This window comes from Phragmites australis, chromosome 1 (genome assembly GCF_958298935.1).
Source record: "Phragmites australis chromosome 1, lpPhrAust1.1, whole genome shotgun sequence".
Lineage (NCBI taxonomy): Eukaryota > Viridiplantae > Streptophyta > Magnoliopsida > Poales > Poaceae > Phragmites > Phragmites australis.
In genome coordinates this window covers 4,525,446-4,552,958 of record NC_084921.1, presented here as the reverse complement: position 1 = coordinate 4,552,958, position 27,513 = coordinate 4,525,446, and the positions used below count along the sequence as shown (strand labels likewise).

At 40.6% G+C, this 27,513-nt stretch overlaps 3 protein-coding genes across 4 annotated transcripts; 1 reads left to right on the top strand and 2 right to left on the bottom strand.

Moving 5' to 3' along the window:
- Positions 1-1,962: 1,962 nt before the first annotated feature.
- Positions 1,963-8,754, bottom strand: LOC133927133 (TOM1-like protein 9). The gene is made up of 10 exons (XM_062373478.1): positions 8,464-8,754; positions 7,549-7,627; positions 6,855-6,953; positions 6,655-6,768; positions 6,068-6,210; positions 5,327-5,408; positions 4,534-4,619; positions 3,904-4,137; positions 3,108-3,604; positions 1,963-2,907 (listed from the first exon to the last, which is right to left on the bottom strand). Exons 1-10 carry the CDS (start codon positions 8,562-8,564, stop codon positions 2,204-2,206), a joined length of 2,139 nt encoding a protein of 712 aa, XP_062229462.1. The 5' UTR covers positions 8,565-8,754; the 3' UTR covers positions 1,963-2,203.
- Positions 8,755-9,348: 594 nt separating this feature from the next.
- LOC133927064 (uncharacterized) lies at positions 9,349-12,634 on the top strand. Its single transcript, XM_062373372.1, has 7 exons — positions 9,349-9,926; positions 10,015-10,346; positions 10,974-11,313; positions 11,472-11,620; positions 11,706-11,799; positions 12,127-12,198; positions 12,322-12,634. The coding sequence occupies exons 1-7, from the start codon at positions 9,396-9,398 to the stop codon at positions 12,364-12,366; spliced, it is 1,563 nt and encodes a 520-aa protein (XP_062229356.1). The 5' UTR covers positions 9,349-9,395; the 3' UTR covers positions 12,367-12,634.
- Positions 12,635-13,542: 908 nt separating this feature from the next.
- LOC133926947 (transcription factor MYB3R-1-like) lies at positions 13,543-21,628 on the bottom strand. Of its 2 annotated transcripts, XM_062373169.1 has the most exons (13): positions 21,458-21,628; positions 20,462-20,708; positions 20,325-20,379; positions 19,531-19,588; positions 18,648-18,742; positions 18,420-18,523; positions 17,597-17,725; positions 15,639-17,199; positions 15,251-15,435; positions 14,556-14,646; positions 14,118-14,309; positions 13,734-13,868; positions 13,543-13,647 (listed from the first exon to the last, which is right to left on the bottom strand). In XM_062373169.1, exons 2-12 carry the CDS (start codon positions 20,575-20,577, stop codon positions 13,734-13,736), a joined length of 2,721 nt encoding a protein of 906 aa, XP_062229153.1. In that variant the 5' UTR covers positions 20,578-20,708; positions 21,458-21,628; the 3' UTR covers positions 13,543-13,647. The 2 variants fall into 2 exon arrangements, with proteins under 2 accessions (XP_062229153.1, XP_062229234.1); XM_062373250.1 differs by lacking the exon at positions 21,458-21,628 and having other exon boundaries at positions 13,543-13,868; positions 19,461-19,588; positions 20,462-20,479.
- Positions 21,629-27,513: the final 5,885 nt, after the last annotated feature.

Sequence of the window (27,513 nt, the reverse complement as noted above, 5' to 3'; positions counted from 1 at the left end):
CATATATATATATATATATATATATATATATATATATATATATATATATATAACTATAATATTGTTTAGATCGTAACTGCGAGGTGATGCAACAGTGAACTACAGTATATACATATATGTATATATATATATATACATATATGTATATATATACATATATGTAATATATATGTATATGTGTGTGTATATATATGTGTGTATATATATACATATATACTGTAGTTCACTGTTGCATCACCTCGCAGTTACGATCTAAAAAATATTATAGTTATAAGTCACAAGATAGGTCAGTTACTACAAACATATATAGTCATAACTGAGTATCTTATCTAGTCGTCATTATGCATTTTTTTGTCATATGATCGCAACTGGGTCACCTCTGCACACACCCCCAGTTACGATTCAAAAGGCAATATAGTTGATATCGTAACTGGCTTTTTGGTCATGTGATCGTAACTCAACTATCTGTGCTGTTATAATTGATTATTTTCTTAGTCGTAACTGGATGTGGCGCAGCAGTAAACTACAATACTTTTCATAATTATACACTTTTTATCATGTGATCGTAACTCATCTATATGTGCCGCCGTAACTGACTAGTTTCTTAATCATAACTGAGGTGGTGCAAAGGTGGCTGCAGCAACTGAGGGTGACGTAACGTAGTTTACTGTTGCGACTAAGCGCAGAATAGACTTACCGTGTGTGTAAGTACGGAGTGTATGCTGTATATAGGGAAGTGGTATGCATACCAAAGTTTTATCTACAACGGGCTCGGTCACGAACAGCCAGCACGTAGAAGTGGATTTTTTAGATTTTTGGCCTTTCTACACGTGAATGTAAATGGAAATAATGTTAAAAATAGACTTTTTTTTACAGTACCATAATATTTAGCATCATGGTTGAATAGCATAGCATTGTGATAATTAGCATCATATTATCTACTACGTATGATATTTCAAGTTCAAAGTAGATCATACGAGGCAGCTAGTATGGCGCTAATTATCACAATGCCGTATTATTCAATCACAGCACCACGTGCAAAAGGGTTTATTTTCATAAATTATTTTTGTAAAAATCTATTTGTAGAATATGTTCTTAAAAAGGATAAAATGTAAAAATTCCACGCATGTACCTATATAGTATGTGATTTCAAGCTAGCTCCCAAAATTTTCTTGTAAAAAAGAAAATACTGTAATCCACTTGTACTAAACATGAGCCACTCTGGTCGCACTGACCCATTAATGGATCCGGACTCGCGAGCCACAATGCCATATGCATCGACCATCCATCGTCGATAAAACCACCACATCCACCGCAAGTGCCTGTTCCCGATCTTCACTGCACAGGTACATGCGCATGTTTGCGGTGTGGCCACTGATATCCAAAAGCACAGGAGAAAAGTATTTTTCATGAAAAATCCATTAATACTAATTTTATATGACAAATTCCAATACTTTCGTGCATACTAGTGATTATTGAAGTTTATATAGTTTGACTGCATGCATCACAAACAATGTTTATTTAAGGCCTTCTCCAACAGGACCGGCAAAACCATCCGCTTTACTGTTGCCGGCTACTGTGCCGACGATTTGTCGATCCCGCCGGACAGAGGAGCACTCCAGCAGCTCCTCTATCTGATGCTACAGTGATACAGGAGGGTAATGGCATATCTCAAATTTGAAGACTCTCTCCCCTACCCTATTACTGTTCACAGAGCACGACATGCGAGTTCGAAGAGGAAAGGAGAGTAATATAAGGTGGTAAATATGATAGCTGCTGGAGATTAAAAAAAATAGAAGAGGTTATAATAGTATTAAGAAATACTATAATAATATTTTAAAGGACAAATTTTTAAAATATCTATTAAAGATAACCTAAAAACTAAGGAAGTATCAATCATGCTCGAGAGTACATCCTTTTCTATCAACATACACCTAGGCTGAATGGCTGATAAGCAGATACTATCAGGGGAAAAAAGTACTGCACACCTCTTTATTGAATCATCATTTACCAGCGTCCTCTCTGGTGTGATCAGTACACACGGCACAACCAATTAAATGAAATCAATAGGACCAGAGTAACGGTAAAAAAAAGGAAAAACTGAAGCTTATACATTCAAATGCTACAAGTGTAAGATCAAACCGCAAGAAAAAATTGCAAAAATAGAGGATATATTAGACCACCCACACTCCTACTCATCGTCTCATGAAGCTTTCTTCGTCTTGGCAATACTAAGGAGGTCACCAAAAAGCTTGTCTTCTGGCTTCGTTGGCCTGATAGGTTGTCCCATGGAAGGTGAAGGCGAGGGTGCTGTCTGGTAGGACGAGTTCATCCCCATGTACGAGTTGTCCTGCACAGAGAGACCATACATCCTCTGAGAGAGATCGTTTGTACCAGGGTACCCCCCATACATTGGCCTTCCCTGATTGTAGTAATGTGCAGCAGCCACAGCAGGATGCTGCATATACCCCGCCATCTGACCACCATACATTTGCTGCTGTTGAGGCATTGCTCCATACTGTGCACCAGGCATTTGTTGCGGATACATCATGACTGGCTGCGATCCAAGCATTTGTGGAGGTTGCATGCCGGCAAATTGCATGCCTGGCATGGAATTTGGTGGTAGAGAACCAAACTGGTTCCCAAAGCCTGGCTGCATCTGTGCTCCAGCAGTTTGGCTGGGTTGCATCGCTTGAGGCAACACGACTCCAGGTTGGTTGTTGTACATTGGCTGGGTTTGTGGGACTCCCATGTGGTTAATCCGCTGTTGCAGTGGCCGCATGCCACCGATCTGTCCTGCTGGAGTTGGGAGAGGTTGCATACCTCCCAATTGGCCATTTGACATTTCATTGCTTGGCACTGACTGAGCTTCCCAAGGAGGTGGTGGAAGGGTTCCACTTTGATCATCTACAAAATTCAGATATGATTATCACATTATCTTCGAACAGAACAGAAGATGCATAAAGTATGGAGAGGTTCTGATTGAAGGACAGATATGATACAGAAAAGGATGCACCTAGAAAACATTTCACTAACAATGAAGTAGTACTTCAGAAAGAAACAAAAACCAGGTAGAGAAAAGTAAAGGTCTAAATGACCCACCATACCATAGTTCAGTGCTTGCTGTGGTGGGGGCGCCATGGGGTTGGCAACTTGACCATTCCACCCCAAACTCGTGTCACTGAACTGGGATGCCTGGTCGTAAGATGTTCCAGAGTTCACAGCACCCCCATTTGGATAGAGCACCACCTGCTGAGGCTGTTGTGGCTGTAAAGAATGCTGAGTTGGAGTGTTGTATGGCTGAGATCCCAGAAGAGTGGAACTTGAACTGAGACCATGGGGGTCAGCTGGTTTAGCGCTGCTATTGGTGGTATTGTTTTGTGAAAACATGTCAACAATTGCTAGTGCATTATGATTTGATGAAGTAGAGTCAGCAAGTGGATCAGTGACCGGAACAAGGGCGAGCTGATTTTCTGTAGTTGGGGTATCGTCCCAGCTAAGAAGATCAATGCCAGGATCAGCTTTTGGTACAGAGGTTGCTGCGCCATTTGACACTGGCGGTGCTGGAAGCGCTAATTGCTCAAAAGGAGATTGGTCACTTGTACTGTTACAAGACAGGTAACATGCAAAGAGAGGGTGATTAGAGCAGTCATATGGAAAAACTATTGAATAGAAAAAAAAAGAACAAATTATGGAAATTGGCTATACTATATAGCATTATTAGTTCAGACCATAAATGCCTAGCTATGAAGGTCAACACATGACAGTATTACAGAATCCAAAATAATGGTCAAACACTATGTTTGAACTTGTTCCAAGCATTTATGCACACACGCATGTATTAACATCATTATAAACATTATGGAGAATTGAAAATATGCAAAAGTGATAGAAGATTAGGACCTTTGATTTTGCTCCTTTTTAGAATCTTCGCTTGTGGGATCCTCAATATCTACGAGTGCCTTCTCTTTATTAGAGTCCTGGTTTGCAGCATCCTCGATATCTACAAGTGCTTGCAGAGACTTTGGTTTTTTCTCCACTCGAACTGCAATACCTGCTGCTATTGCGTCATGTTTAGCTAGAACACGCTGCAAATCATCATTCAGTGCAAGCCCCTGCGACATAAGTTCCTCGTCCCTGCATGATGTGGCAGGCAACATTATAGATTTAGTATGAGCACAGTTATTGTGTACAATGGTCTCAGCTTCACCCATATCTATGGCAGACAGCCGTACCAATGTTATAGCTTGTTGAGCAAAAAAACAATGATGAAACCTGATTTGGAGTTATTTGCGCCAGTTTAAAAAGTAGACAGTTCTGGAGTTCAGGTTTAACCAGACAAAATAATAGATTTGTCGTCCTCTTCCCAGATAGATTCATAGCATCCAAAAGGGTGCTTAAGGAATCTCTCAGCCATGCAAAATGATCCATCTCTTTGGGTGGGAGTGGGAGTGTTACACTAACATAAGATGCGCCGCACTAAGCAACCTTCAATATATAAAAATAAAGAAATTCAGAGAAAAATCCACTCACGAGGTAGCATTAACTAGCTGCACCGCTCTCTGCTTGTACGTGCGACACTGATCAACAAGCTCCACAATTACCTCCTGCCTTAGTCCCTATGTGCAGAGGATTTAAAAAATATAATCAATAAACCTTAACAAATTAAGAGGAGGTTATTAAGTATATGGCTGGGGCATTATTACTTGAGTGTGACATATTGGAAGCAAACCAAGTACTTGCATTTTAAAAATCCCCGTTTTACTTCTATTTTTTTAGTCCAATCTGAATGGGTAAAATAGATTAACTAAAATACAGGTGTGGCCAACATGTATTTCAACCACAGAAGGATGTTCCTAAACATAAAACTGAAGGTAAGAAAGCTACAATTTATTGCATGCTTCGGTACTGGTTCTTACTGTATACTCTATGGTGTCAAACATAGTGGGTAACGGTATTTGAAGTGACGTCGTTTGGATCCAATACATATCAGCTGCCTTATAGGCTATATACATGTTGGATACCTGTTAGATCTGTCCTGGAGGCCTAAGGCACCTCAGGTCAGAAATTATGCATAGTTTAGTGCACAAACATGTTTCACAGTACGACATGTTGTCACAACAAGGTCATCTCTAAAACTACAACTAAAACTGGTCAGCAACATATTTCTCAAAACAAAGAAAGATGGAAGATTTTTAATAAACCCTGAAATAACAAATCAGAATGACATGCTCCACTGTTGGTTGCGACTCTATATGAGTAAGAGGTCAATTTTTCTGTGCAGCAACCTTCAATAAAGAAAGGCATGCGAAGGGTACTTCTGTACCTCTCTGTTTCCAGGGTCTAAAGCATTCAGCATCTCTGCTAGTACATCCATGATACCACGAGCATTCTGAATCTCTGACATGCTGAAAATATAAGCATGCATTCAGTATAAATGCATTAATGAAAAGAACAGCAGGTTGGGATATGAAATGGGGGGAAAACGGCAGGCAAAACTAGGATAAATTGGATGTGTTATTCTCAAAGATGCCCAATAGGCCACTAGCCCGCTACCCACTAGAGACACCACGAGACAAACAACTAGTTATAATGTCTTACAGTCAGATTATGCCAAAAAGATTATCTGGATATACTGAGAATAGTACCCTTCATTCTTGAATGTAGCACTGCTAACAGTTTCATTTTTTTTACATGAACACTCATGTTATGTTGAGTGCATGAACAAGTCAATGACTAGTCATCAAATAACATGGCATATTTTGGGGAACTAGAAAAGGTATGAAAATCATAGCACACAGTCTACTATATCATTTAGCATTACCTCATAATATGAAATCACCGCAACATCAATACAAAAAGATTTCGCAAAAGAAGAATTTTACACAATATCATAACTTAAACAAATCTAGCATGCATTGTGGAATCAAAAACTGCAATGGCATTAGTGTACACAATATATTGTCGTAGTAAAATGAATCAAATGAGAAGCTCTTTCAGTGAAGAGAACAGATAGAAAAAGACATCTCAATGCAGAAAATGAAAATTGAAAAGTAACAAAGCACACCTCAAAGCAGGAAAGTCGTTGGCAGCAGAAGATTCAGCTTCATCCTGTTGATCAGGACTACGCATATTCTTAGCTGCTTGAGACTGGCCATTAAACAAAGGTGCAGGTCTCTCAGATCTCTTGGGAAATTCAGCCCCAGCACGCTGCAGGGCAGAAATAAGATCATAACCATGTCAAAAAAGCTCATAGTTCAAATAGAATCATTGGAGGATGTGAATCTGTGGTGTTTGGCGGGTGCTAAGGGCCTTCATGCCTTGTGGCCGAGTTAGTGCCTTTATATTTGGTCGTGATTTCTCTTTCTGTTGCGCGATTGTTAATCTAGACAGCTAAGAGTGTGAGTGTGTGTTTGCACCCCTTTCAAGGGTGCATTTGTATTTGGGCGGACCTTCTTTCTCTTTAATACAAAGATACACAGTTCTCCTGTGTGTTCAAGGGGAAAAAAAGAAAATTTCAAAACCCAATCATAAGATATTAAAATCAAAGAGCATTTCTAGTAAGAAAAAAAGAAAATCTCAAATCACTGCTGACCAACTGAGCTAAGTGAAACATTAGAACCCAATAAATACAATTGAGTTTCAAAAACATACCACCAACTCATGGTATGTTGCAAAGTATTGTGGATATCTTGCACGCGGTCCCCCAAAAGCTTCTTGCCATGTATCTATTAGCACCAATACCTTCTCTTTGACACGCGGATCAGACTTTCACATGAAAAGAAAATGCCATCAGAAGTCAGCAGATCATTGGAATAATTATTGTGGTTCTACAAGCATTAAGCATATTAAACCTTTTTTTTCACTATCTTCACCATCTCATGCAATACATCTCTCTCTGCAACATGCATGTGGAGTATATCCCCACAGTTCTTTACAACAGTTTCCAACAGCTGAAATAGAGAAATGTCATCATCAAGACAATGATAATAGTTTCCAATAGCTGAAATAGAGAAACATAATCGTCAAGACATTATTCACTACTCATCCTGCAAAAGTAGCCTTGTACCAGCTACATCTCCTGGATCTCCAAAAACCATAACAAATAACAGAGTTCTTGAACTTCAACCGATCAAAATACATAGTCCTAATTGAGTGTTGATGTTTTTTGGGGGGGATTGGACAAAGAAAACAAAATGTATAAATTAGAAGTAAATGAAATTGTCCAAGTTTGGAGGCTAGAATAAACAGTGAAATTATGGTCAGTAAGATCTTCACCATGCTCACTTATGCCGATGGTGTTGCAGGATGCATGGGTATGGTTACATGAGAGTAACTGAGTAACCCATGAAACATAGGACAAATGATGCAAATAGGAACCGTAATATAACTGAACACAGAAGAAAAATGCAAATGTATAACATAGCAGGGGACCAGACAGTTTTGTTTGATTTTATAGAAATAGCATGTAACAGAGAAAACCTCACTGACTGCTAAAATCAACCCACCGTACTTAAAGAGTGGATGCCAAATTGCAGATAGACTTACAGTTAGTGCAAGAAGTTGAACTTTTGGGTTTTTATGCCCAATCCTTTTTTTGAGTGCCTTCACGACATCTTTTGATTGCCTGTTACCAGCATGGATATGAACCATCAATAACTGATAATAGATCGGCAATAGGCAAGATGCTTCATTTGAGTAAACTAGACCATTTGATATTCAGTCACAGTCGTTGACCATGAATCAAATAAAACAAATTATATTCATAAGTTTAAACCACTGGGCAGCAGCACAATCATAGCTTCAAAACTGACAAATATCATTTTCACATGTTCAATCCCAAACATTTCACTTCAGAATACAAAAACCGCTTTCCAGTATTTTCCTGGATCCCCGCTGGTTTCCTGACTAGTGACTACCGCTTAACCCACTATCGAATTTTTTGCTCATTGTGAAATGACATTTTGTTTCATTTCCACTCAATACAAGCTGAGCGATAACAAACGAGTATATGACTACATAGGATGCGATGCCCCCCTCTCCTCCAGAATGTCATTTTGCCACTTCATCTAATGAACCGATGAAGAATCAAGCTCCAATTGCCATTGAACAAGAGGACAGAAGAGACACCATTATATTATCGGAGATTGCACCAACTTTGGGGAAATCAGAATGCAAATGGGTGAAACCAACCAGATTCAGCACTCGCAAATGATGATCCTGCAAGCCACCTACCCAATTGCATGTCAATTACTCAAACTGTCAGGTGCTTGGAGTCATCCCGCTCATATCAAGCTCTCACGAAAACCACCATTTCCAGAATCGTGGCGTTCTATGACATAAAATCACATGTCCTCCCACTCGGACCTAACCCGAGGAGCCACGCCATGACGCACCGAATCTCGCTGGGGGAGGGGGGGCACCGAATCTGGCAGGGATCGGGGAGAGAGGCAGGGTCCGTACCCAGGGTCGCGGTTGCAGATGTCGCAGATCTCCATGTTCTTAGCCCAGTCCGGGCCGATGAGCATGTCGCTGGTGGCCCGGTCCACCATGGCGCCGGCCATGGGAGGAAATCAGGCAACCGAACCCGAGCTCCGGCGGTGGCGGCTACTGACCGGATTGGGATCGGCCGCGAGCAGTTGGCTCGAGCTCGAAACCACCACCAGGACCAGATTGCCCGCGTTGCTTTCGCCTTTTTTTTCCCTTCTCTCTCTATCTGTTTTGTTTTTTTTTTAATGTGCGGGCGGGTGGTGCAGAAATTCGATGGAGAGGCTTCCCTCACTTTAATTGTGATGACAAGGAAATGCAATTTACTGGATGTATTTGGTTCTTAGGACTGCATTTCATAGAGCTGTATTGTATAGTTGATCTGAAATAAAGTATATTAAGTGTAACTATATTTGTTAAAAAAATAGTATTTAATTATTTATATCTGTTTAGATAGATTGAGTTAAGTTTTTGTTTAGATGATCGAATTTGATATTGTATAAATAGATATAAGAGTTGAGATTGTAATTGATTGTTCGTATAAAAATAATTTTATAATACTAACAAGTAGATATATCTATATAAACATATATAAAATTCTGCATTCATCTGGTTAGGCTACGGAATACGAGACAAGCTAAAAACATATATTTACATAAGCAGATTATACTAAAACAATAGAAATATAGATCTAAATTATTCGCATCCACGGAACTGTAAATTCGTGCAACCAAACAGACGGTTGCACCAGCACCGACCCAGCCCAGCATCCCGTGCCGTCGAAATTGGATAACGCGGCCCAATTCTCACGGCCCATCGCAACACAAACAAAGGAAACAAAAAGAAGCAGCCCACCACCATTCCAACCCTCCCCCCGCCGCCGCCCTCAACCCTACGCCCCTCCCACCATGGCGGCCCCCTATGACCGGGAGGACGGCGCGCCGCCGCCGCAGCCTCCCAGCGCGGCGGGCGCCTACGACCCCAACTACGTCCCGGACTCGGTGAAGACGTTCGTCGTGCACCTCTACCGCCACATCCGGGACAAGAACGTCTACGAGATCCACCAGATGTACGAGGGCGGCTTCCAGCGCCTCTCCGACCGTCTCTTCCGCGACGCGCCCTGGCCCTCCGCCGAGGCAGTGGCGCCCTACTGCGACGGCGACCACGTCTTCCTGCTCCTCTACCGCGAGCTCTGGTACCGCCACGCGCACGCGCGCCTCTCGCCGCTCACCGCCGCGCAACGCGCCGAGTCGTGGACCAACTACTGCGACCTCTTCAGCGTCGTCCTCCACGGCGTCGTCAACATGCAGCTGCCCAACCAGTGGCTCTGGGACATGGTCGACGAGTTCGTCTACCAGTTCCAGAGCTTCTGCCAGTACCGCGCCAAGCTTAAGAACAAGACCCAAGACGAGCTCCAGCAGCTCAAGCAGTTCGACAAGGTTCTCAATTCTGTTAGTAGTTTGCTTACCCAATTCACGATGCATGAGTGCCTAAAGCTTTTTTGTTGTGTTTGCTGAAAATGCGCAGGCATGGAATGTGTATGGGGTTCTCAATTACCTCCAGGCGCTGGTGGAGAAGTCTGTGATCACGCAGATCCTGGAGAGGGAGAAGGAGGGCCTGGAGCAGTTCACTGCCACGGATGGCTATGACTACGAGGGTGGGAGTAATGTGCTCAAGGTGCTTGGCTACTACAGCATGATTGGGCTGCTCAGGATACACTGCCTCCTAGGGGATTACCACACTGGACTCAAGTGCCTCGCGCCGATTGACCTTAACCAGCAAGGGGTCTACACCATTGTGATTGGGAGTCACATCTCCATCATCTATCACTATGGGTTCGCAAACCTTATGATGCGCAGGTGAGAGCCTACTTGCTTCACTAGTATCAACCCCTGGATATATAGATGCCGCTGCATTAGATATTCTAGCTTACCGCCCTTAGTGCAAGTGATGAAACTCGAAGTATGTGGTTCATTTTGGTTAAATTTTGAATATGTATTCTAATAAACTTGTAGGTGTGCTTGTTGTCGGGATGTTTGGGGAATGATTAAATATATGTTGTCAACATATTTTTTGTTGAAACATTCACTCTTCCCATCAGACGAACCTTAGCAAATTCATTTATCATGTGTTATACACTTTAACATCAGGGGTTTGGTTAAGCATATCGTTAGGTTGCAAAACTTTGAAGCATTGTGCTGGTCTTTCACCAGCCTTATATGCTAGTATTCTCAGCAATAACATCATCAGCTAATTTAGCTCCTCGTGCCTTACTATCTGAGCAATGCTAAAATGCTTTAAGACCATTTTTAGAATTGGCCAGCTAGACATTTGAATCATCTCATGTAACTGCATCCAAGCTTTCAACACTCTTTTCTTGGATTGGAAAGTATGCATCTGCATTTGTTCTTCGATCTGCTCTTTCATGAAATTTTCCAGGATGCGAATTCTTTTAGCTGATATATAATGTTTCTGCATAATTCTAGGTATGTTGATGCCACACGTGAATTCAACAAAATTCTGCTATATATCCTCAAGTACAAGCAGTACCATCAGAAGTCCCCTCAGTATGATCAGATACTGAAGAAAAATGAGCAGATGTATGCACTGTTGGCAATTTGCCTGTCTTTGTGCCCACAGAACAAGCTTATAGATGAAAATGTGAGCACCCAGCTGAAAGAAAAGTATAATGACAAAATGACAAAGATGCAAAGGTATGATGATGAAGCATATGCTGCTTATGATGAACTATTTTCTTATGCTTGCCCCAAGTTCATTACTCCATCACCTCCAGTTCTGGATCAGCCTCTTACAAACTATAACCAGGTACTGTTTCTGATCAAAATAATAATATTGCTGCATTTTTGCCCCATGAGTATATATAGGTTTTAAGGCCTTCCTGGTTTATTGCCACACATAGTAAATTTTACTTTAGCCCCATGGCCTTTCCTCAATCATTTAATTATTTTACTCTTCTTTAATAGGATGCATATCGTCTTCAGTTGAAGTTGTTTCTCTATGAAGTGAAGCAGCAGCAGTTGCTTTCTGGGATCCGTAGTTATCTGAAACTATATTCAACAATAACCATTGGCAAACTTGCCCAATATATGGAAGTGGATGAAGCAACACTAAGGTCTGTATGATCAGTAACTTACTCTTTTATTGCTAGTTTTTTTTTTGGTTTTTTGTATGATAAATTAGCTCAAATATTTGGACAGGTCAATCCTGATGACATACAAGCACAAAATGCATGCAGTTGACAGCGATGGAAAAATAGTATCCAATGCAGACTTTGATTTCTACATTATTATGGTAATTCTTTATACTTTTGCTTTTGCTTTGTCCACATCACTTTTCTGTATGCACTTAGTACAAGTCCATTAATATGTGGGCATTTTCTTTTCAGAGTTTAACCTCTCTTTTTTTGCTGTTTTTAATTGTATAGTTGTGATTAAATCTGCACCAAATCACTAACTAGCTGAGTTTGATGTGTGTATATTTCTAAATCAATCTTGGAGCCTCCTCATTTTTTGTGCCATTCAAATGCAAAAACTTTGTGTGCATTTTGATTTAAATGGTGTATAGCTCATTGTAACATTGTACCACTAGTTACTTATACGCTTTTTTGCAATGATTCAGGATATTATTCATGTTGTGGAGTCCAAACCTACTAAGCGTCATGGTGATTACTTTTTGAGACAAATTTTGAAGGTATTCTACACCCCAGATCTTGTTAATTCATTCCTCTGGCAACCCAACCCCTTTGTTTCCATCTATGAATATTTTCGTCGTTGCTGATATCTTATCTAACCTTCCCCCCTTGATTTCCGGCAGTTTGAAGAAATGATTGGTGAATTGGAGAAAGTACAGTTTGACTGAACTTGATAGTGATCATTGATTGAGGGAAACGTCACTGCTTCCTTTTTTGCTAATATAGGGAGAGGCGTTAATGATGGCTGGTATTAGCGAGTTATGTCTGTGCCTTTTGTACTTCATGTCACCTAGTTGAACCGATCATTTTGTATTTTCTTTTTTGCCCAAATCTAGCTTGCAATTCGTTCAGGCTATTAGTTGAATCGTGATACTTATATGGGTCTTCCATTTGTCTGGATGGGGCATATCTACATGCAAGAATGATCTCGTTGTTGGTTACGTGTTATCGAGAAGATACAATCGCCGCCTAGCTCGGATTGACATGTCCGTATCCAATTTATGTTGCCGGTACATGTTTGCCAAATAGACCCGGTGCCGAACTGCTTATCCAGTATCAACCAGGTTGAGCTGACTCGTTACTCGTCAGGTTTTCCTCTGCGCCTATTACATTCTAAGACTAAATTTGGGGCATGTGAACAATAGTGCGAACGACCGGCTTCTTTCTGTGCCGTCCAGGATTTTGTTGCCCGTGGCACATGAAGTTGTGAATTTGTACCCTGCAATATTCCCTGGTAATGTTGCCATGTTGCAGTTACCGTAAAGGTGATGCTTCAGATGCAATATTCCCTGGGAATGCTAGCATAACATGTTGGTGCCCCAAATTGATCCAACAGCATTTACCAGTCAGACTTCCAGGCTCTCGACGGGGAGGCAGAAGCACCATGTTGTTTGTTTGAGCCGAAGTGGTAACTGCTAATGTTTGGATGACATTGAATTTTGCTTCGCTCAGCTCAACATTGGTGCACCGCCCTCATTTCGACAAAAGCTTACTTGGCGACGTGGTTGGGGGCAGATACATGATGCACTATGAAACTATAGTATTTTAATTTCCCCTTGCAAAACACAGGTATTTCGTTCATGCATACAAGGAAAGTCGCAATGTAATGTTTTTTTAGAACTTAAAACTCACTGGTACGAAGCTACATGCAAATATATGTGTCCAAACGTTTCTTCCGATACTGGAATAACTGAATTACTGAATGCAAAGTATACCTGTTGGCAGAAACAAGCACGCACACAAAGTAAACAAGCTCAGCACTGACCAGTTTAGCGGACTGGCCTGAACTGCACCAGCATCAGCACGTATGATGTACAAACAAGGACAATCACAAACGTCTCAAATTTAAACTGTTAACCAATGATAAATTAAAATTGAATTGAATGATACGGATGTTTAACAGTCCACGGATCCTGCTGCCTTTTTGGAAGCTAGTTTCTAGGCTGAGACTGTACGCAGCATAAGAACAATCAGCTCTAAGAACATGCATGTACATACAGGTAATGTATTTTTCAACCATATCTCACAAGTTTACCTATCGGAAATTTTTCAGGCTGTGGGAGGAAAGAATGGGTGAGCTCACGGATCTCCCCAGATTGTTGCCCAGTTTCTTATCTGCTGTTCTTGCAGGTGTGGTACATTCGTTGAAATCCAGGACTCTCCCCTCGGCCTGCAATATGAACTGGAATTAATATGTTTGATATTTGAGTTCAAATAATTCCATACTAATTGTTGCAATCAGTGCTCCCAGACTGTTGACTTGAAATTGCTGTACGTATTGTTGCACGATAATTCAAATAGCTATGCAAAGTGGTTTAAGGGGAATCATAAAAAATGACAGACAGCTACACTATAGTCTCCAAGATAATTTTATTTCACGATAGTCAAAATGCAAAATTAAGCAGTGAGAACTACGCACCATGATTTTGGTCTGCAATTTGCTTGTTCCTTGTTCCTTCTTGGCGTCAATATTCTCCTTGTTTTCCTTATCAGAGTTCCTGCTGCCACTTCCTAGCACATCACCGGCCTCCGCCACAGCAGCAACACTGAGAACACTTGTCTGCTTCGCTAACCCTAACGCATCAAATGTTCTATCTCCTGGGCTAAAACCCTGGTAGGAACATATGGGCATAAAAAAAATGTCAACTAAAACAAACAAACAAACAGTACAAACTTTTAGGATTTAGTTCAAGTTTGAACAGAACTCTAGAGATATGTGATCAAATTCCCCTATCCAGTCAGCCCTTAGAATTAGTAAAATGGTCGACCAAATTATATGCTGACCACAATAAGTTCATCTATTTTAACAAAAATTGGCTGTAAGAAAATAGAAGTAAAGAAAGAAGAATAAATTAACCTGAAAGTGCATATGCATATCGAAGTACCAAGGGGATTTCCATGCTGAAGGAGATTCCAGTCCTCTTTTGACACCTGGGGTATCCCCCAATCTAGCAAAAGCGGTGGTTCATAATACAAATTAACAAAATGAACAAATGGTAGTGCTCTTCACATATCGTAAGTTGTGCATCTATGTCTGTGATCTTTGATTCAGTACTATCTTAAATACCTTTTTCATTACTAAGATTCAAATATTCTTCAACATTTGAAATTGAGTGTTAATTTCATTAGGTGGGCCAGTGGCTAAATGAATTACAATCATTTTAGTTGGCAAATGCTGCTCAGTTTCAGAAAGATAAAATTAATTGAAGGATCTTCTGACTTCCTGCATAAGAATTGTTATTATATGCAAATCATATAGTAGATGAAGTGTCTAGCTAAATATCCATGCTAATGAAGTTTCCACCAATGAACAAAACTAAACATGAACATGAAATGATGATAATTTGCCAGGTCCCAGTTTTGTAGTTAAGTAGACTCCAAAACTCTATAAAAGTATGCAAATTGCAAGGTTATAGTTCAGCACATTGTCAAATGTTATAAAGCCTACCACAACTTAACTTACATATAATCTGAAGTCTAAACTGATTAGCTAACAAAAGAAGCTGATAATTAAAACAAATGAACACAGGTGAGACCAGTGCAAAATCTTACATGTCAGTAGCTAAATATTTGTAATCCGCATTGATGCATGGTGATGATTTTTCAACAATTAGCTCCGCAGGCTTTGATTTAGAACTAATTACTTCCTTACAGGCTGGTAAACATATGGTGTTTGCACCACCATCAAGGGAAATGAAGTTATTGCTGTTGTGTTCAATAAGAATACCTGCAGGTTGCTGCATTACACAATATAGGTAAGAAGAAAATCAAGGGAAAAAATTATTTAGCCAGTTGGTATGCCAAAGACAGATTTCTGGAGTAAATGGACCTGTTGCATTTGGCACTCAGAAACTATAGAGCTGCTACATTGTCTTCTAAAACACATATGATACTACCAACTGGCTAAGTATCACCAAAAAATTCTTTTAAATGTACTTACTAAATTGTCTGGAAGATCATCTTTGGTGGCATTACTGGAATATGTTGCAGTACTGTTACAGGACGTGTCTGACATCCTACAATCCTTTTCAGTCCCAGATTTCTTCTCTATTCTTTTATCTGGAGTAGGAGACAATATATCTCTGTGCCTTTTCTTCATTATTGATGGTGTGCATCCAAAGCTTTTGGCAGCACTCTTTAGCACAACATCAGGGCTTCCATCAGGTGTTGGGGAGCCCCATAATCTTAAAGGAGTGGGGACATTCATGGTTGACAGCACCAACTGCCTAAGGCCAAAGGGACTATATTCTTGCCGGTCATCAGGAGTTACAAGATCGCAGCGGACAAAAGGATCATCCAAACCTGGAAAGGGAAGGGGTTTGTAGAATAGGGCTCCCTCATCCTTCTTTTCATCTGGTGCAGTCTCAATGTCTTTCGATGATTGTTCTTTTTCTGTGTTGGGCACAATTTCTTCAGCCTCTGTCAACAGTTCGTCCCCGCATTCTGTTATGATTTCCATCACTGTCGAAGCCCCAGTCCTTCCATCACTACTGCCAGGTTTAGCAAGCTGCTCAGCATCAGCAAAAGAATTGTTTGAGCATGTGATTGTCTCTGCTTGAGAATCTGGCATCTCTCTTGGCTCGGATCTATTTTCAGGCGCATCAGGCAAACTATCTGAACATATAAAAGAGGGAGATATTGTCATCAATGGACTCTGTTCATACACAGTCCACATCACACTAGATGGATTTGATGTATATAATGTGTACGATTCTGCCAAAAAATTGGTGTCTGCTTTAGAAGAATATACATCTGGCTGATTATTTATTCTTGAAGATGAATCTGCATCAATAGTATCAGGTCCTGAAATCAGACTTTGTAAGGAAATGTCTTGCCAAAGGTCAGATTTCAGACAGTCAACCTCAGAGATTGAATGCAGTTTTTGCTCAGCACCAGAAACGTTTGATAACGTAGAGATAGGCATTTCCTGTACTGCTTCATTTGGTACCAAAGACCTTTCTTGATTTGCTGTGCTACAAAAAGTTTGCTTGTCCGCAAACATAGAATTACTTGGTACTTCATTCATATCCATCTGCTGATTCATTCTTTGATCAAACTCATTTTGCAAGTGTTTATCTGGATCAAAGTTTGAGGAAGAAATATTGTAATGCACATCAGGCAAAGCAGATGCTACAGCCTCTGTGGAAGTATAGCATGCCCCCTGACATATAGAGGAGTGGGAGTCCTGTGCATCTTTGTTTTTGGTATCCACATTTACTTGCACACCACAGCTCAAAGCCACGTTAGTGTTCTGCACTTGGGAGCAAGAAATCTTGGCCAATGATGATTGACTACAACAAGATGAATCCTCTACCTCCCCAGTAGCATTGCAACAACTATCTTCATTGTTTTGTCGGTTTATCGCGGATGAGGAATCACAGTGTGCAGGGCATTCAATCAGAGGGAGGCACGGGATGTGAGCAAGTAAGCCTGAAGCAATGTATGAATCAACTTTTTTCTTTACTGAACTGTTCCAGTGATTTTTAATTGCATTATCAGTCCTGAAGGGGAAATACAAATAACAAATTCAATCATTTTGGTAGTTTAAAATAGGCTATTATTTACCTAACAGTAAGAACTATTTATGCAATAGTAACTTGTAGCTCAGTTACATTTGGTCGTAGACAGTGAAAGAACGCAAGGATGTTACGGTCCAAACATGTGCTATAAACTCAAAATCAGCAGTAAAGCATTTTTAGTTCATAGTGTGTTCTCTTCGCTTACCATAAAGTTCACCATTATTACTAGATACAAAAGAATATAAGTTGATTTCCAATTTCTACTTAACAGTTTGATAATTTATCAGGGATAAAATTGCCCCTGGCTGAAAAGAAAGATAAGGTTTTCCCGTCATACATACAGATTTACCAGCGGATCTTAAGGAAAGCATTTAGTTACCTTCCAGGTAAAATTTTTGTCAGTTCAGCCCATTTATTTCCGTACATTTGATGGGCACGAATGAGAGTAACTTCCTCCTCTTGTGTCCACACCTCCTTGTTTATGGCAGGGTTAAGATGATTGTGCCACCTGAATCAGATAAGGTAGTCCATCATTAGAGCCTCTACAGTTATCAGAAGGTATGCAGATACATATTTATAATACCCAAAGCTGAGTAAGTTAACAAAGATATAATACCCAGAGCTGAGTGAGTTAACAAGACATATTTGTAATACCAAAAGCTGAGTGAGTTGAATAAGATTGCATTTTTAAAATATAAAAACTCTAATAATGACCTAACTCATGGTTTTCAGCAATCAATATACAATGTGTATGGGGAAGGAGAAAACATCTGTTCATATAAAGGAGTAAAAACTTCCAGCCGTAGTTAATTGTTAGCATATAAAGGCTGCAGATGTACTTCATTTGCCACTCTGCTGAGCCCCACAAAAAAGTTTTTCATAAACAAATGAAATGGAAATAGTTTGAATGTCATTATGTTAAACTAAAGTTCAAAAGGTTAATAGTTTAGTAATGCCGCCACTGTGCCACTGCCGTTACTGGCTTTACGAAGGGCTAGTGACTCCGTATCATTAGCATTAAGAGAGAAAAGGCAGCTTATATTAATAATCCTGTGCAAAAGTATCACAGGTCAAAGCAAGATTGCATGAGCTTACTGTTGCCATTCATTTGTTCAATATAAAGTCTTATAGACTATGGTTGCAAAGGAATTATTCTTAGATGCAAGCTTGACGAAATAGACAAGAAATTTTCCATGCCATACCGTTCCCTACATTGCTTTCCTATTCTTCCTGGCAAAGCTTGAGCAATGGTTGACCATTTCTTTGGCCCGTATTTGTTTACCATCTGAACAATGATATCATCTTCCTATAAACAGAGAAAACAACAGATTAATGTGAATATATAATGTTGAATCAGTGACCATATGATGTCTAATCAATATTAATAAAAAATAAAAGTGAAATGAAAAAAAATCAAACAGAGTGCTTACTTCTTTGGACCATGGCCCTTTGACCAATTCAGGATTTAGAACCTTTTGCCACCTGTGCAAACATTGTACATCGGTTCTGTCTGGAAAACATTCCGCTGGAAAAGTAGAAGGTATTTTGTCAAGGCTTGGACTTATGACAAGAAGCCGGGGGGTTCTCGTTGACAGGAATGGAAACAAATGGTAAAGAAGCGTAAGTTAACGAAACAAAGCAATGCTCTCCTTTGCACGAGCTGACATAATATAGAAGCGAGATTTGATAATACACAGCTTGGTTCATGTCACCCTACTGCACATGGCTTGGACTTATGGCAACAATATTGATAACAGTCTTTTCAAAATGCATTTTACATATCCTGGATAATATTAGAATGCAAGTGCCACACTGTTCCTGTGACAAGCATTATTGATAGTGTTCCATAATGATAAAGCATGTCCTGTAACCATAAAGCAAACATGCACAAATGAACAGGAAAGCCGAAGTAAACTAGCATCATGGTACCAAGTGCAGTTCCAGATAGGGATCAAAATGTCATGCAGATGCATATAGATATAGTGGAAAAGGCCGGCTCCCTGCACCAACCCATGTCCATCTAACATTTTGTGTTCATAGCCCATGCCCACCCTTTTGGCTTACTATTTCATTTGCAGTGGTGTGCTTATTTACTATTTCGTATTTCCCCCTCAAAAAGAGCTGAAGATAATATCGGACATGGAATTATATGGCCGTTTATGTTTGCACATAAGAAATTCAAACATAGGAGCAGAATTTCAATAAAAGTAGAAACGAAGATATAAAAGACACGATAGAGTTACTATGAGAATGAGTGAGCATATAGAACTAGTTCACAGTCTTCCACATATGGCATCGATCAGTAGAAAGTACCGATCTTTTTCCAGTTTTTTCCTTGGTAAGTCTGAACTGCCTTGGACAGTACAGCATCCTACATTCAAATAGCATACATCATGCACAATGTTAGACAATCAGTAAATAAACCAAGTGAGATTTTGCATGGGTCCAACACACATCAGTGAGGCACTAAGAGGCATGCACAAATATCACCAACATAATATGATCATACATGCTGCTATTACACAACAATCATAGCATTAGAACAGAATAGCAGATGAGTTTATGACATAAAAGAAAAACAGGAAATCCCACTAAAGACTTTGCATGACTTGTCTCAGATATAGGTTAGCATGAGTTGTTGTGGGTGTCCCATTAGTGTTCTATGCTACCAATTCTCACATTTACCATCAAATGTGCGACTAAGTCATGATCTAAACCACCATTGAGCCAATCTAAGCCTCCACACAAGGGCGAGAATGTTGCATCAAATGTTTTATTGAAACAAAAAAGAAAGATAAATCCATGCATTTTCCATTATTTTTAGAACCAAAGGGAAAAACACCAAGGGTCCATTTTATATTGAAATTGCATCCAGTCACAAGTTCCGAAATTTGATTAAATCAGATTATATCTGATGGTAGGAGCATGACCACACCTGCTTATCACACAGGGGCACAAAACTATGGAACGAACACCATGCTCAAACTACATCAGACCTTAAAATTTTCATCGAGCAAATCGACACATAAAATCAGATGTTCAATAACAGTTTGGATAGTCAGTAGCAGTTTTACAAACAGAAAACACAAGAGCTCCTATGATGATACCTCTTCGGGGGTCCAATTTCCTTTGGTCGAACGCCGGGTTGGACCAGTGGTCCTCCTAAGGTAAAAGGGCAGAGAAACATGAGAAAATTTAGTTACAACATAATTGTGCATGTTTATATGAAAAGCTTGTCTTTTACCCGTTGAGCAACCGTTGTCTCTGTGGCTCATGGCTGGCTTCCCCTTCATGTGGCGCTGATGGAAGTCCAGAAATCTCTCCACCCTTCTTTGCAACCTTTTCTTTATCACTTGTCATGATTTTACTAAAGACCGAATGACCAATGTCGACTCTTTAGCAGAAGCCTCTGAGGAGCTCTAACAATCATTATACTGTCATGCCACGGTGAGACTTTTGAGGAGGTGCTTCAAGGAAGAAGCCACAGTAGTCTGCAGTACAAAGGATGGATTAAGATCATTTCAACAAGAAATAACAGCAGCACCGTTTCAGGATGCACTCTGATGTGCCATTGTTGACCAACAGAGAGAACATGCTACCTTCATAAGAACATTGCATTTACAAATGAGTAAATTTACCATCCTATTGTGGATTAACACAAGCATAACAACAGATAAAGGATAATCTTCTAAACAAAAAAGAACAAATCCAAAGTCACATCCCCTCAAGCATCATGAACCTAATATCTCATTTGAACAACATGCAACCCGCCCCCCAACCCCAATCCCCTCCCTTGAAGCATGCTACCCTCAACCTCCATGTTGGCCATTCGACTAGTATATCTCAAGGGACTCCTAGCCAGCACTGAGAACCGCAGGCGTACGAGTGTTTGACCCTCATTCTGCCCAAATCTTAACCAAATGCGACTCCAAAATCGAAACCTCCGAGTTGGCCAAGCTCTACGCCGTGAGATCTCACCGCTCTATCCAAGCCACCTCCGCCACACGCATCTCACGCGTCAAACATCACTTGAGAAACTCTCGTTATTCGTCCACAATAAACCCCCAAAAAAGAAACGAGATCCCTCAAGTCCGCAATCCCGTCTACACATCCACCGCTCAACCGCGCCCTCAGCGACCAAGCATCCAACGAATTCACGATTGCATCGCAAGCAAAGAAACCCCTAATTCCCGAAATCGACACCAAATTTCTCCCAAACGAAAACGCCGCGAGATCTGACCGTCCCGGCGGAGCCGACGCAAGCAGCGAGCACCTCCGACGACCGCGCCGCTTCCAATCCCGCGCGCGCAGCCTCCGCTCCAACCCCACCGGTGAGAGCCAAGGGAGGGGGGGAGACGCGGCGCAAGGCGAGGATGCTTCCAAGTTCCAACCCTACCGCCGCTTTGACGGGGGAGTGGCAGAGTGGAGAGGAGAGGGTGTGTTACGTGAGAGTGAGATGGACGGGCAGAGATGGTTACCGGGGGATCGGGGCCGTCCGTTCTGCCGATTCGGCTGCCGCCTCGGCAACTTTTGAATGCCAACGGGTGGAAACCGGCTGAGACGGGTGGCTGACCGCGTGGCAGGGTGAAATCAACTGCCTTTACCGGTTCTTTTGGAATTTGGATATATGCGATAAAAGACCGTATTTATGCTACTGTAGAAGAAAATAAACGGCGATTTATGCCATGTCATTGAACATCAATGTGTTTTGAACCGATTAAGAAATTAATGAATTGTTAACAAGGGCCAATATGTAGTTTTCTATCTATATCTATTCGTTTGCTTGCATATACAACAGGAAAACTACCTTGAAAACCGAAAATGCTCGATTTTCTCGGGTACTAAATTGAGTCAAGTTTCTGTAGTAAATTGACTTAGACAAATATTTCTGTAGTAAATTGACTTAGATATATATATATGACATCTATTCTATATTTCTAGGAGTATGTACTCCCACATGCAATATACCACCTAAATAAATACTTTATACTCTTTTATCATTTTTAGTATACTATAATACTAATTCTAAGATACTCCAATATGAGTTGTATGAAAAAAAAAATTCAATGTTAGCCTTTCATTTTTGCTATATACTCTTTTTTATACATAAAAGAAGTATATACGCAAATTATGATAAAAAAAATCATGGAATTTTATAAAAAAAAAATTGTGGGATTTGTATTGTAGTATCTTATAATTACTAATGAAGTATATTTAAAGTGATAAAGTAGTATAACACACGTGTAAAAGTGGTATATGAGAGGTGGGAGTGTATATATATATATATATATATATATCAACCAATTCTTATGTTTACAGCACAGGTTAATATTAACGCATATAGAGCTGAATGGAATCTGTATCTTGAACTAGGATGCGACGTTTTCATGGTGCAACTCAAAATCCTAGATGGGCGTCAATGTTTGTGCAACCACCTGATTCTTGTGCAGCTCAAGGCCATGCATGACACTTTTCCAAGTAGGCGAGGAGTCCGTTGGATGCATAGTGCCAATTAGCGAACCGTTTGGATAGTGTCATGCCTTCGGGACTCGCACATAAAGACTATCAGGATAGTAGATCAAGCGTCATAGGAGTGCTTGGTTGAACAGCTTCATGTTCCATATTCTCGGCAGCATTATCCTATCCCATGCAATCTAGTGAACCTTTCGGTGATCGACCTCATCTCCCCACCAGAAATTCTTTATCATCTTCATATATTCCTCACAGAATCCATCAGTTAGCTTGAAAACTCCCATAACATATGTAGGAATCACCTATGCCATGGACTTAATCAAGATCTCCTTCCCTCCTGACGACACGTGTCATTCCAACTAGCCTGTCAATCGCTTTGCAAATCTCTCCTTTGTTGGCTGAAAACAAGTCGCTTTCATTCTTCCATCTGGCACTGGCAGTCCCAAATATTTCTTCTCAAAGGTAGCACTTTCCACTTGCAATATTTCCTTTATCTCATCTTGGCATTCCACTGTGCACTTTGGTCCAAACAGCAAGGAACATTTGCCAGGATTAATTAACTGACCAGTGCACTTTTCATATAGGTTGATGACCCGAGAATCCTGTTCCTCGCGCGACCGCGCACGCTCAATCTCGCGTCGCTATCGATTAGCTGTCGGAGCATGCGCGACGGTCGAGTTAGAGTTAAAGTTCGGGGTTGGGTCGGGCTCCATTGCCGGAGGGCCTAAAGGGAGGTTCGGGGGGCGGAGGCCGGCGAGGTGGAGGTGGCGGGCGGGGGGTAGCTAAGGCCAGGTGGCGGGGGTGCCGCCGGCCGGACGGTGGAGGACCGCTGGTGGGAGGGGGTGTCAAAGCAACAGCCCGTGAACGTCGGGTTAGCGTGGTGGACGGCGGCGGGTGGTGGATCCAACGGCGGGGAGCTGGCAGAGATGGTAGAGGAGAGCAGGACGGGGGCGAGCACGTCAAGATGGGGTCGCTGGAGGCGAGGAAGAAGGAGGAAGGCGGAGGCGGAGGCGGGGGTGGGCGTGGTGGGTGGTAGATCCGATGACGGGGAGCCACCGTAGATGGTGGGGGAGGGCGGGGTGAGAGGGAGCACGTCAAGATAGGGTCATCAGTGGCGAGGAAGAAAGAGATAGGTAAAGATGGGCGCCCTATTGTTTAGCTGTTGAGACGGAGGCGCTAGTTCGCTTGCTTGCGCGGACGTGAATTAGAACCGTCCTTGTTGACCCCATGTACAACCGTCGCTTGTTTTGCATTAGCCTTAAAGAATACCAGGCTGTTGCCTGCAAAGAGAAGGTGGGAAATTCCAGGAGCTCAACGACAGACCTTTAACTCTTGTAGTCCCTCATGCTCTACGGCTCTGCTCAAAATAGTTGACATTTTGTCTGCCACAAACAGGAACAAGTAAGGAGAAAGCGGGCCCACCTTGGCGAAGGCCTCGTGTTGGTGCAAAGGAGTCCAAAATATTGCCATTGAAGCAAACCGAGTAATGTACAGTAGTGACACATGTCATTATTCGTTGCAGCCATCGATGATGAAAGTTGTAGGATTGAATATGTTTAAAATACCTAATCAGAGGAGATGAATGATTACAGAAGCTAAATTCAAAATTTAAGTCATCCTAATAAAATATTCAATTTATTCACGAAATTCAATTTGGGACAAACTTCTATCACGTTACTAAAAGCTATGCTCCGAAAGATCAACTGTTAGATTGTCCTAATCTTTTTACTGTAAAAACTAGATAATCATACAAAATTATTCCCACAAGAATTAGATCAATCGAATCTGTAGTTTTAAAGATATAAAATTCACAAGCAGCTGTGACAGACTATGACGAAAATAGATCAAACATAAATAGCTCACAAATTACGAAACTTTGACCCATCAAATTTCTCAGAGAGTTACCTTGATGTCTTAGAATAATTTTGGATGGTCAGACCAATGCAAATTACAACGAAAGAACCATCACCGAAAATCACTGCAAAACGATGAACACGAAAAGCACGAAGAAAAACTTACGAAATATGTAAAACACATTACAGAGACTAATAGGGCGAAAGTCTTTTAGCTCGTCCGGTCGGTCCTTTTACGGTATAAGGACAATGGATGTACTGTTCACTCTATCCGGCATATGACCTTCTTCAAAGAAATTCCTCATAGCCGCAGTCACTTCTTCCCGTACCACTGCCCAATTTCTTAAAAAAAATATGGCGGGGAAGCCATTAGGTCCAGATGCCTTGATCGGAACAACCTGAAAAAGAGCGTCACCAATCTCCTTAATAGTAAAAGGTTTACACAATTCATGGTTCTTCTCCGGTGTAATATGATGTTGCATCACCTAAAATAAAAGAAGACCGTTGATTAGAGAAGAGTTGTCTCAACTTGAACTCATGGAAGAAACTGCTTTCCTTGATGAGTAAAATGCCTTAAGAAAAATGCAATTAATGGTTGATCTCCAAACAATATTGTTGGAAGCTGAATTTTATTGGTTCAAAAGATCTCATGCTACTTGGTTACTTAAAGGGGAAAATAATACAAAATTCTTTCACCGTGTGGTAAATAGAAGAAAAAGGAATAATACTATTTTTTTCTTTTAAATAGAAGAAAAGGGAAGAATACTATTTTTTTCTTTAACTCATAATGGAGTTAAAATAATGAGAGATGATAACTTACTTAAGCATGCTACTAACTATTACAAAGACCTATTTGGTCTGAAAAAGCAGAATAATCTCAATTTTGATCATGTTGTTTGGTCTGATCAAGAAAAGTTGAATGACGGTGCTTGTGTTGATCTAGATAGGCCTTTTGATGATGAAGAAATAAAGTATGCCTTCTTTCAGATGGAATCCAACAAAGCAGCTAGACCAGATGGGTTCCCTGCTGAATTTTTTCAAGTTTGTTAGGAGATAATTAAGAAAGATTTCTTGGTTTTGTTTCAAAAATTTTATGACCAGAAATCGATATCCATATATGAACTATGAGATTATTACTCTTTTACCCAAAGTCAAAGATGCTAAGAGGGTCCAGCAATATAAGCCTATTTGCCTATTAAACTGCACTTACAAATGGATTACTAAAATCTTAACTCTGAGGATTGAGCCCTATATGGATAAGCTTATTAACAAGTGTGAAATGCTTTTATCAAAAATAGGAATATTATGGATGATGTCCTATCTTTACATGAATTGCTTCATGAAACTAAGAGACAATACCACATTGGTATTATGTTGAAGCTTGACTTTAAAAAGGCATACGATAAGATTAACTGGAATTTTCTTTTTGAATTCATAAATATGAGGGGCTTCAGTGAAAAATAGAAAATTTGGATTGAGAGTGTTGTAAAAGGGGAAACTCTAAATGTAAAGCTGAATAATCAAGTTGGATCCTACTTTACTAGTCATAAGGGTGTGAGACAAGGAGATCATTTATCCTCCTTCCTTTTTAATCTTGTTGCGGACTTCTTAGCTAAAATGATCCAACTTGCCCAAGCTAATGGTGATATTATTAGGTTGGCCTCTCATTTATTTGATGGGGGCATTGCAATTTTGCAGTATGCTAATGATACTATCCTGTGCATTCAGCATGATCTTGGTAGAGCTAATAACCTTAAGCTCTTGTTGTACTTATATGAGATGTTGTCTGGTTTGAAGATTAACTTCCAAAAGAATGAAGTGATTTGTTTGGGAGGTGATAATTTGATTGTTGTTGAATATGCATAACTCTTTCATTGTCAGATTAGCAATATTCCTATTAAATATTTTGGAGTTCCTATGAGCCCAGCAGACTTCATGTTTCTGATTGGGTTCCAGTGGAAGAAAAAAATCTAGAAAAAGTTATATGTGTGAAAAGAGGGTTTACATTCCATTGCTAGTAGAGTCACTTTGATAAATGCTACCTTATCAAATGTATCTATATATCATATGTCCATTTATCTGTTACCCAAAACAACCCTCAAATATATTGATATTGCAAGAAGGATATTCCTTTGGCAAGGTGGTGGAACAAAGAAGAAATACCATTTGGTTGCTTGGGAGAAAATTTGCATGCCTAAGATGAAGGGGGGGGGGGGTCTAGGCATCAAAGACCTTAACAAAATGAATTATGCTCTGCTGTGTAAATGATGATGGAAACTTGAAAATGAACAAGGCATGTGGCAAAGAACTGCGAAAAAGAAATATTTGTCTAACACTACTATTGCTTTGGTTAAGCACAAATTTGATGACTCCCCCTGTTGGTTTGATCTTTTAAAGGTCAAACAGCTATATCTTTTAGGGAGAAAGTGGATTGTTGGCAATGGGAAGAGCAACAGATTTTGGGAGGACACTTGGATAAATGATCAACCTCTTGCTTCTCTTTTCCCTGCTCTATATAATGTTTGCCAAAATAAAAATATTATGTTCATGAGGCTGACATGAAGCAATGACATTTATCCTTTAGAAGGTGGTTAAATGGCGATCTTTTCATTCAGTGGGAAGAAATTAGGAGTTGGGAATCCCAGATCTAGCGTTTTGGAACTGATGATGTGATAAAATGGAGTTCTAGCAACAATGGCAGATGTTGGGTTTCCCCGACTACCAGGACCACAACCAGCTCCCATGAGCAGATCACACGACCAACTCGAGCTAGCGACCAGTCGATCGAGCAGAACACCTGACCACGTGAGTATCTAGTCACGCGAGCCTGACAAGGAAGATCCGACCACACAAGCGACCAGCAAGACGTGCTGCACTTGAGTAGCTTCCGACCACGCGATCCGCCAACGACCACGCGAGTACGTGATCGATCACCCTGTCCGACCAGGTGAGCGCCCGATCACACGAACAA